General features: G+C 32.8%; 1 protein-coding gene across 2 annotated transcripts in view; it reads right to left on the bottom strand.

Moving 5' to 3' along the window:
- LOC117102690 (fibronectin type-III domain-containing protein 3A-like) overlaps window positions 1–12,064 on the bottom strand; it is a 77,862-nt gene that overhangs the window by 58,146 nt on the left and 7,652 nt on the right. For both annotated transcript variants that reach the window (XM_033243071.1, XM_033243072.1), the window contains 2 exons: window positions 5,157–5,771; window positions 3,406–3,813 (listed from right to left, as the gene is read on the bottom strand). In XM_033243071.1, coding sequence (XP_033098962.1) covers window positions 3,406–3,813; window positions 5,157–5,748 — 1,000 coding nt within the window. In that variant the 5' untranslated portion in view covers window positions 5,749–5,771. Of the gene's footprint in view, window positions 1–3,405; window positions 3,814–5,156; window positions 5,772–12,064 lie in introns of those variants that run through there.

Here is a 12,064-nt window from a genome sequence, read left to right as displayed (position 1 = left end):
AAACAAATGAAAGAAAGCAGCACATCAAAGAAAAATTAAGGAAAAACAGTAAAATTTACAATTTAAAAATTACAGAGAATTGTTATAAAATTATAACTAAAAGTCATTAAAATTAAAATTATCAAAAACGCTTTATTATAGGATAATTCAATAATTAAAAGGTATTATAAAAAATAGAAATAATTTAAACAATTAGGATAGAACATGAATTTTAAGCTGAATTGCCTTGCAATAGACATATTTGGATCATAATGTCAACACAGAAATTGACCGATATTCCTAGATCGTAGGTTGAGAATCTAGGTCTCAAACACATCTATGAACTTAAGTAGCTCCAAGGTACTGCATACTCCAAAGTACTCTATTGATCGTATGGCATTCCACGGGTTGACATCATTAATGCATACGTCAGTTAAAAATATAAACATTCTGATTTCTTGCTGGTAATTGGCTGAGTTACTATACAGCACAAAACCTTGTGTATATCTTTATGTAAAGCCTCATCATTACAATCTCATGTGCGCACAGAGCATGCGCACTGACCCATGGGTATCCTTGAGTGTACGGTCAAATTCGATCGTTGTTCTCCTTTTATTTCAGCTTCAGGGCTGAAAATGTTATCATATTGTCAAGATGTTTAACCATTGCTTCAGTATGCATTAAGGCCAATGTGAATGTTATAGAACTTGACTACATCTTTTAACGAGAAGAGCTAAGTGTTTACAGTGAACATATCATCCTCACATTCAAGCTAAAAATAAACCTGTAAGTTTTTGCAGAATTCACCAGTACATACTTTACCGAAACTGCTTGAACTGCAAATTTACTTTTACTTACACCTAGATCATGTGTCATAATTTTGATCACCAAATAATGTGTTGATTGGATACTGTAGGTCTTTGAATTTACATTAATGACCCTAAGAAAGTACTTGTAAGATAGTTTCAATATAACAAGATACTTAGGAATATCTACAGTAAATACAGTACGCTCAAACGACCACCCACTTAGATGCAATTATCTTGAGTATTATACAGCGATTTGTGTGTAGTGAACACGCATTTATTTTTAGTGCAAGGGGAAGATATCCCCTTGAACAGACCATCATCCCTTTGAGTTGGTAGACAATTTGATGTAGATCAACTGCTATTTTAATCAAGAACGCTAAGACAACACTTTGTGGGACATTTTCTACAATGTTTCATGTCTGCTATCCAAGCACACTGCATACCAATGAAGATATGTTAGAAGCAATGCTATAGCCAGGATTTTCATACAGTGTGGGACAATATCAAATAAATAAATTCAATAATGTGGATCTATTTTGTTGAAAGTCGACCCATTTTACGTAAAAATATGAAAAATCTGAAAATATTATCTAAAAATTTGGATTCATTTTATGCAAAATATGAGAAATATGGACCCATTTTGTGCATATGTAAAACAGCATAATATTACCCATTTTTTAAAATGTAGACCCAAAATTGTGTAGGGCTATCCCAACAGCTAGCTACGGCATTGGCTAGGAGGATATTATTATAACACGTAAAATTGTTATTGTTATCAAGAATTCTAGGATGTGATTATAGTTAACACCATAGTGTCTCAGAATTAATCAAGGACTGTTTATTAGTTATCACCATAGTGCCTCACAATTAATCAAGGACTGTTGATTAGTTATCACCATAGTGTCTCACAATTAACAATCTTCTTCTTGGGTCATTAATTCATTACCATCATCTTGCATCATTAGTCAATTATCACCAGCTTGGGTCGTTAATTTATGAATGAATGGTGAGTACCATGATTAAATACAGTACAAATGACAGATAATTATTTAACAAATAGGTTGACTGAACTATGAAATGAGTTGTTACTTGTTACTTGTTATTTGTATAGCGCCTTTCTTTTCAGTTACGAAGCGCTGAAGTTCTTTTCCCTGGTCATTTGGTCCACATGCTAAGTGTTGCTGCTGACAATCAGCGCAGGAGCAGGTAACCCCACTAGGTTCCCATTTATACTCCTGGGTGAAGAGAAGCAATGCAGATAAAGTGTCTTGCTCAAGCGAAATGCACAGCGAGGGATTGAAACCCCGACCGTGAGGTTGGGAAACCAAACCGTTCCCACTGCGCCAAACCACTTCTACGATTCAAGGTTATACGACTCAAACCACGATTATATCCATGTAAAAAATGACTAATAATAATAATATATAAAATGTCTAAAAACATTATTTACACCAGTATAAAAAATAGCAACTTTGCAAATCATTCTGTTCTTTAACTATAAGGGGAGACGTTTTTTATACCTTGTTTAGCGAATCCTCCACCCACCACCAAAGATTTCTAATAAAAATAAAATTTATTTATGGACAATTAACAAAAAAATAGAAATGTTTAAAATTTTTATTATCCCGCTACTGCCTTGAAATCTCCAAAACTTAGATGTGTATATTTCTTCCTAATTATAATGTAAATGACTGTAGGACTTTTGAAACTAACAATATAGTGTCATTTAATTTATATTGTTCTATAATAGACTGACTAATTATAAATTTAAGGCATTTAAGCATCCTATTTCTACACTGTTTACATTCACCAATAGAACTTTATTTTCTCCTATATCTGGATGTTTTTGGCAAAAATATTTACTAAATGAAAAAACCAAAATTAAATTTTTTTCCTGCCCTCCTCTGACGAACTTTAAAAAAATAAGTTCGCAAAACAGGGTATAAAAAATGTCTGATCTTACCAGAGCTCCAAAGTCTCCTGTGAGTTGCAGTAGACTTTCAGAAATCAGCGGGGACTTCCAGACATAAGCAATCAAAAATCTCCCAGAATGTAGCATCTTTCGCAAACTTTTAATGTTTTTTGTTTTTACAGTACAATTTTGTTAATGATTTTCTTCCTGAATTTAGCTGGCCAGTGGTATCATTATGTACAATAAAATTGTGCTCAAAAAAGCTCATTAAACCAAAATCTCGTGGAAGGGACTTCTCCCAAATTGAGACACCTGCTATTTCCTACCGTTTTTCTCTCATTATCAGTATTCATACTATTATTGTATTTAGTTTCTACATTTTCAAACTTTTCTACCATCACTGTTTTTGACCACTGTTCTGAGAACAAGCCATAAAATGTAATGGTGTTGGTAAGTTTTTGTTTTTAATGTACTGGTAGTTCACTTTTATATCTACAATATTACTTGGTCTATAGACTGCTTGCTATAGCAACCATGAAAATAGTAGTACTCACATTGAGTTTGGTGGTGACAACCAGCATTTCTCAAAAATTTTGTAAAATTTAAGAAAAGAATAGAAATCTCCTACAACATTTGAATATCACATAAAAATCTGAGATGTAAAACAATTTGTTAAATCGTAAAATTTGTGTAAGATGTACTTACCTTGTAAATGGCTCTGATCATTCGATTGAGGTGGACTATGCTGGCGGTGTGTGAACCGCGGAATGACAACGTGTGGCTGCATTGGTCTCATACCAGCTTGATTCTGTGTTACATGAGGGGGAATGTGAGGGGGTATATTAGGATAGGCAATCATCTGATTATAAATCTGAACACCTTGAAACATCTGGGTGTACATTTGCTGTTGTACAATACCGTGTCCTGTGTTGTACACCCCCTGTTGTAAGTTGTCACTCTCTTGCATTGCCGGTGTTAATGCAACGTTCGTGGGCATGGTTGTGGAAGCCATGCCCATATTTGATGGGAGGGGTACAGGCCCGTGTCCAGTGTGAACAATGTTTAACTGCGGCATCTGCGGCGAGCTTGCAAGAAGGCGAATAATCGTTGGGCCTACAATAAATACATAGGAATAACACATATTAACCAATGAAATATCATTAAGGTACAATAAGATGATGTAGAAAACCTTTAAATCTTTAATTAGGGCGCTTCCATTTCTTTCATACATTAAATTTAGAAAATGAGGATGCAGTAAGAAACATATTCATGATGATACCAACTTTAGTATACAGTAATCTTAATGACTTGCTCCTCTATTAAAATAGCAAGTGGCTATGTAACATGATACAAATCTATTTATGGATGCAGATTATGCATGTCATTCCTCTTTATCTAGTGCAAATTTTACTTCAAGCTAAAAATATATATATTTTTAAAGCGTATGAATTGTTTTTGATTGATCAGTTTAATATTTGTTTAATTTAAGAAGCCAAAAAGTTGAGCGATACATTCTGCATTTTCTTTCTTCTGTATTATAAACAGGGGAGAAAATCACAGCACCAAATGACAGACTTACAGTACAGTATTTTGTCGGTAACATTTGCGATACATAGAATTCACATGTGAACCAGTTATTATCATTATATTTATAAGGTACAGTACTGCACCACTAGTACTGTGTACAAAAACAAAATCAATCATAATAATTACGGATTTCTTTTCCAGTCAAATGACCATTTTCTGAGATAATCCCTAAAAAATCAATATTATCACACAATAATTTATAAATAAGACTGGGAAACTTTCAAGCTGGTCCCAGGTCGCTGACCTATTAATAGGGTTCTACCACATGATACATTATACTTGCAAGATCAGTGAAAACCATGTGATGTGAGATTAAGTGATTTAATATACATAAATATTAATTTAAAGATTCTAATTGAACCACCAAGCTGAGTCATTTTCGCACTGCGGATTAAATTTTAAAAAATGCTATCTGTTTGGATTAGAGAAGCATTGGCAATAAATATGTTGGTCAATTTAAATTTGAAATATATACTAGTGCTGATAATAATACAATCCTGAAATCATAGGGTCTTCTGAGGTATCTTAAGTGGAATGACCTCATGTTGCTGTGTGCATAAATGCTTTAGTCTAGAATAAATTTAATCCAATGCGCATTGTATTTCTTATACTATAGTCTTTAGTTCCATTGTTTTAGATGTGCAAGTATTCTTAATGAAGATATTCGATCTTTACTAGAAAGTGATGTTGAGCATATCTTCCGAGTGGAAAAATAGCAATAACTAGTAAACTCTAGACCTAGGAAGGCTACCTTGCTTAAAAAAATGTATGACACAGTCCTACGCGATTTATAATCAGAGATAGTCTTTACAGTACAGTAGGTTGTCGTGAGAATATTAAACTGATTCTGACATGGCAATTCAACTTACCATGTATATATTGCACTTGCTCTCCGTTTCCAACTGGGAACGCCTCTCCTGCTTTTATATGAATATAAAATTCATACTTCTGATCCTGTACCTGATTTCCCCCATCATCTTGACCAATCTCGGACATTTGACCCTGGGTCATATCTGTTACTTGGTTTTCCTGTACGGGAAAATCTGGAGGAATTTGGCTATAGTCCTGTTGCGGTAGTATGTAAGAATTATGCGGGACAAACTCCCTGCCGCAACCAAATGGCGCTGTTAATTCTGTACCCGTAAACACGCCTGTTGGAACAGTATATTCACCGGACTGACCGATAATTTCTCCAGTTTGAGTTGTAAAGTCTTGATTATGTGGTCCATTCCCATGTTGTCCATTTTGTTCTTGTACATTTGGGAAGTGTTCTGGAGTGCAAATCTTTGTTCCATTTTCGAGAATAATACCTTTTTGAGTTTTCATATCGTCTGTTCCGTTTGTATTAATGTCCATTGCTGGGATATCTCCGTTGAGGAGAATCGCAGGAGCTTTGTCTTTGTTACAGTTCTGGTCAGTATTGACCGCTGAGTTGCTGCTTATTGTTTTTGAAGTGGACATGGCACTGGTATTATGAGTAACAACTAGAAAACAAAAGAAAAATATTTTAATTATTTTGCTTAAAATTTATATGATTTTTATCCAAAAATGAGTGACTGTTGATTTGACCAAGAATCTTTTCATCACAGGGCAAGCACTGTACTCACAACACAAAAATACTTAGTAGGCTATACTCATTAACAACTTAAATACATTGCTATTATACTAACAAACAAAGAAATTATGTTTGTAATTTCTTATTTCAAACAGCTTTAGCTTACCTGGTGGAAAATATTTCTGGCTGACCAACAAATTTTTCTTCAAATTAATTTTTAGTACATAATTTTTGAATAAACTTCTTGAAATATTAAAATAAATCAATATATTATTTTGCTAAATTGCAACGTAGTCTAATCCTTCTATGTTCTCCATTAACCTTTCATTTCAGTTGTCCTTCATTATGTTGTACTCATACTAAGTTGCTAAGATAACTGTTAGTTCCAATCACTCGAAAAAAGTGAGAAAATAATAATAATAACATGCAAGTCATTCCAAGGCCTCTAGGGATTTCACATTATGAAACCTGGTCATTGGATCAAATGCAATACACCACATACTTATATCCCTTGGGAAATATTTCATAGTGTTGCAATTAGCAATCAGTGCATTGGCTATTAAACTTACCACGTACCCACTTTCTCCTGAGCAGAGAGCGGAAATGTAAATAAAGTGCCTTGCCCAAGAACATGAGCAAGTACTCGAGTTAAAACTCAAACCCACTATACATCAATTCATGAGGATAATCTAAAAATATGCTAAGAAATTAAACAATTGGCTAGAAAAACAGATAATAATTCAATAAAATGTATTAATATCATCACTGACGAGACTTGATATTTAAATGAAATCTAAAAAATGAATTATTTTGCTTGATTTAAAACTTGAACCCACTCCTTTTTTACTGGAAGCCTACATCCTTACTGCTGTGCCACATATTCCTATAACACTATACGTTCAATATGCATGAAGATAATCTGAAAATATGCTAAGAAAATAAACAATGGCTAGAAAAACAATCGGTAAGTAATTCAATAACGTAATAATACCATCACCGGCGAGACGCGATCTTCTAATGAAAGCTAAAAATGAATTATTCTGCTATTAATAATATCTATCCAGAAATAGAATTAAATTTGAAGTTTTAATTCAGAGGTATTCCTTAACACCCACACAAAAGGAGATACCGGTAATAATGCTAATAACGACGTCACTGCGTAAAACCACGAGCAGGAAATTATTGTCACAACACACCGCCCACCTTTAACATTAGTATTTAAAAAATAACAACATTTACAATAGCTTATAATCTGCTACCAGCATGTTACACAAGATCATCAAAACCGAAACTACTAACAACATGCGGTGTCTTCCCCTCATAACATACCAGCTCAATAAAATTCAAAAGATTACTAATCAAGGGGATTTCCCTATGACATCATCATTACCAGCCTCTATTTTTCCTCACAATCCACTGATCGATCTACACTCTACTTGACTGGCAGAGACTAATTACAAAACATAATAAAAGGCATGCATACCGCAAGACCTATGGCTATATCAATAACAGTGGCGACCGTCGATAGGCTTCCAGCTAGCTGTCTCAGTATGTGAGCAAATGGCCGGATTACTCGCAGTCCCAGTGCATGATCAGAAGACTGGGTTATTCATGGCTTCCCAATTACATTGAGAATTTATGTGTAATAGATTTGGAGGTCAGGACCAGCTGTACTGTAGATGTTACAAGATGAATTTTGTTGAGGAGACAGTAAAACAGCCAGAACACTAATGCTACCAATAATTCAAGGATTGTGCTTCAAGGGTGGGTGGGTGGTAGGAAGTCACTTCTTGATATAATATTTAATACAACAAACAATATTATTACAGTACATCCAATAATCATAATAAACATTATATAAGTAATACTAAATACAAATAAAAAAATTGCTTTGAAATGTTAAATGGAGCCTTGTTCTTTGATTTCATATCTAATGCATTCATTAATAAATTATTTAGAAGGATTAAAATACTAAGATATAATGAATAAATAATGAATAAATAATTAAGTATTAGTTTCTAAAATAAGTATTGTATGATATGAAACACAGATAATGGAAATACTAATAAGTCATGAATAAACAGGCCTAAGTAAATATTTATTTTTTATTTATTTATTTGGTATAAAACACTCAAAATGCAACAAAAGTTGAAAATTTCTTTAGTTCACACAGTGTCTACCATATAGACATAAAACAAACAAAATGCAATATAAAAAATTTAAGCCTACAGTAAATTATTGAGATAACTAATTATAAAAAGGTAGTACAGTATTGAAAATTATATAAAAATATATTATATTTTATTATTATCAAATACATGTTATATTATATACTACACAGCAAATCGATTATTAATGAACATAAAACTATCATTATACAAAAAACACAATTCATTAAAATTGATTAATATGAATTAAAGTCAAATATTTTTCTTAGTAACTTTTTAAACCTACAAAAAAAAAACAGAATAAGAAATCAATTAATTCAGGGTGTTTCATTGAAATTTCATTTGTAACTATTTTTTTTATCTATCTACATTTACCTTCCTTTATAAGTATTTCTGTGGAAAATATCTTTCTTAAAATGTAATTGCATGCAAAAACAGTACATACCAGAAAATAAAAAAATAAAAACAAACAAAAAAAATTAAAGGAAAATGTAAACATTTTAATACATCATCCCTTATTGTACACTCGAGTGACCTATGGTAACCCAGTGTTAAGTCATTGTTAAGTCCTCACATTCCTGTACCATAACTATTATTAGCAACAGGGTCAAATCAATGATTTCTGCACAGGGGGCAGGGCGACAGTTTTGGAATCTATTAACCAGAAATGAAATCAGAAATATTTAGTCAAATGTTTTGGGTCGGTTTGGGGTTGGGCAACATAAAAATTGTTTTTTGGGCCTTATTATTAGTAAAATCAAGATTATTAAGAAGATCAAGTAAACAATAAAACATGAGGATAGAAACCCAATGTAGGTGATTAGAAGGAGGATACCACTTGGACTATATGCATGTTGATATGCCCAATAAAAAAAATGATTAGTTTATCACCCTAGCCCGCATGTCTTCTATGGTATTGGAAAACCATTAATTGTTTGTACATTTCAATCATGTATTATACTTTGAACATCAATCTACCAGCAAACAACCTAAGGGTGATATTTGGCTTAAAGAAAATAAAAAATAAAAATAAAAAGCCTGCCTCCCTCATGACTTTTCCAGACTAGATAGAGTAGGGTGATAAATTAATACCATAATATTTTTTAGAGGGCCTGTCTAACATTCTCAATTACCAGTTCAAGCAAGATGATCTTATGAAATGCAACAGAGAACAAAATACTGTAGGCCCATACTGCAGTACAAGAAGGAGTACAATATAAAGGAAATAACATCTGTGCAATGTAGCAAGTTGGTTTAACATACTGTAGTTGTACAATTATATCAGAGGTCTCGTTACTGAACCTGATGGGGCTAACAAACCACATTAAATGAGGCATGTTCTGGCAAAATGGCTAAGTTGTAGCAAAAATTGAAATTCAAGTTATTGGAATTTTTAGATATCTGAGTATGTGATCTTTAAAATGAGGGGTCATTCATTGAAATTGGACAACTATCTAAATAATATTTAATAAAAGATTTGTTGACCACTTCTAGAACTAATATTTTGGGACATGATTAATAAGACATTAAACTGTTGATCTATAATTTGGATTTTTAGGCAATTTTTTGAACTCCCATATTTTATAGCTCATTTACCCAATACTGGCCTGTGTGACACCTTAACCATTTCGCCACGACATGCCTCAAATTGGAATTTTTTCAAAAATGCTAAAAATAAATTTTTTCAGGTCTTTTTTTACTACATTAATTCTGTTTTATATTTGTTTTTTCTTTACTAATTAAATTTCACAGTCTGTTTATTGTGATTAGTACTCCCTGTATTAGTACTCCCTGTACAAGTAAACTCGTAAAAATTAACAGGACAGACAGTAAATAGGCCACCACGAAGCAAATACGGTTCAACCTGCCTTATACAACACATAAAATTACGACACACTATTTTATTACCGCCTCTGAATGACGTAACCGGCAAGATTCTGTGCGTAAATCTAGATTCGATCATAATCACAACTACAATATCATACATTTATTGACCATCAATCATTGGCATATTAACACAATTCAATCATTCATTTATAATTAAATAATGAATGTAACAGATCAAATGTGTTCATTCTTACATTAAATATTTTAGGCATATTACAGTAGTATTGAGTAAATGAGCTTTAAAATATTTGAGCCTAAAATCAACCACTATAATACAGTAGACTAGAAATTGCAAATTGCAAGTGAAGTGCTGCGAAGTACAACTGCATATAAATGTTCTTTGTACAAAATTATTTATGCGAGTCAAGTGAAAATAATGAATAATAAAACTATAACAAATAATATGAGACACGACCCATTGTCTATATTAGAACACTTCTCATTAGGTAACAAAGTCGTAAGTTTTCATTTTTGTCAAAAAGTGTCTATAGTGTGGTGAATTATGGTTTAGGTTTTTTTTAATAAAGTTTCAAAAATTTCTATGTATGTGGAAAATGTACTTGATTACCAAAGGTTACATTTTTTATGGGGCAAGTTTCCAAGGGCGGGTTTTCTAGGGGCGAGTTGACTGCCAAAGAGTGTTGCCAAAGTGCGAGCCAGCGTGTTATTTGATCACAAGTGCGAGACATATCACAAGTGTGAGCCAGCGAGCCATGACGTCACGACAATAGATACAGACGTTAGCCAGTTGTGCGAGGTATTGGCTGAGATTTGTGGAGTACAATTCAAAAAACAACTATAGGTCTAATAATGAATTATTGTGATGTTAAATAGACAATGTTAGCTATCAAAGAGCGACGTTTTTCATTGGGACCTTCGTCTTCAAGGCTAAGCCTATACCATCCTAGCTAGTCTAGGCCTAGAGTAGGATAAGGCTAGCGCGACATGCGGACGTTGGTACGAGTTGGTTAGTCTACAAACGTCGCCTAAAGTAATTGATTTTACCCGGTAGAACGAAAGAAGGAAACTCCGCTTTTCAGTCGTCTTAGGCGCTCGTTTTTTGACAAACAATGACCTTTCAGAGGTCAAATTGCTGTCAAGAATATGAATTGGCTGCTTCGCAGCAATCAATAGTTTAATGTCCAATTTATTATGTCCCAAAGTCTTAGTTCTGGAAATGGTCAACAAGTAATTTATTCAATGTTATTTTCGGAGTTAATTCCATTAAACAATGTATGCATAGATAACTTTGTAAGGCAAATACTGTACTCAAAATCACATTTAAAGAGTGTTGTACATTCACTCCTTAATCTAAATTATTTTTAATTTATGCAGTTTAATTTATTCTATTCATTCATTTAATTTCTTATTCACTCATTACATTCACAGTATTCACTTAATCGTTATAAATATGAAATATTAAAATAGAGATGAGTTCTGTTCAGTTGACATTAAACAAAAACTAGTAAATAAATGAGGAATATTTGAACATTTATATTAATTTATGCAGTTTAATTTATTCTATACATTCATTTAATTTCTTATTCAATCATACATTTATTCACTTAATCTTTATAAATTTATGAAATATTAAAATATAAGTAAGTTCTACTCGGTTGACGTTTAACAAAAACCAGTAATTAAATAAGGAAAAGCATTAACAATGCATTAAATTGAATTTATATTAAACTGACTTCTGTTACAAATATTAATAGTAATAAAAAATACTTATATAATAAACCAGGAAAAAAAAAACAGGACAAATGAAGGAAGACAAAATATTTTCACAGCATGCTCGTATGGTCATGCATGGCTACACTTACTGGATAATAGCTCTCATCGCTGATCAGACATCCTTTAAATTTGTTGTGAGCAGCTCCTTTCTGTCCCCATCACCCATCCTCTGTCATACCTGATTACTGACGGTCATGCAAGGATGGTCTGTTCCGGATGACTTCCCGGTCATGCATGATTAATTACATGCTTGGTAAATGCTAACAGCCAGACCAGTTACAAGTTCCAGAAGAGTTTTTCCCAACAGGTTGACATTATGGGATATATTTCCATTAAATGATTCATTATTTATTATTAATAGGTCATGCATGTTTCATGATAACATACTGGCCATTGTTACTTGGGTAGGAGGCAGTGTCAAGAGCCTAGATTT

Source organism: Anneissia japonica, unplaced genomic scaffold, assembly GCF_011630105.1.
Source record: "Anneissia japonica isolate Jap-2015-1 unplaced genomic scaffold, ASM1163010v1 scaffold287759_len370742_cov166, whole genome shotgun sequence".
Taxonomy (NCBI): domain Eukaryota; kingdom Metazoa; phylum Echinodermata; class Crinoidea; order Comatulida; family Comatulidae; genus Anneissia; species Anneissia japonica.
Note: the sequence above shows the minus strand (reverse complement) of the source record. Positions and strands in the feature narration are given on the sequence as shown.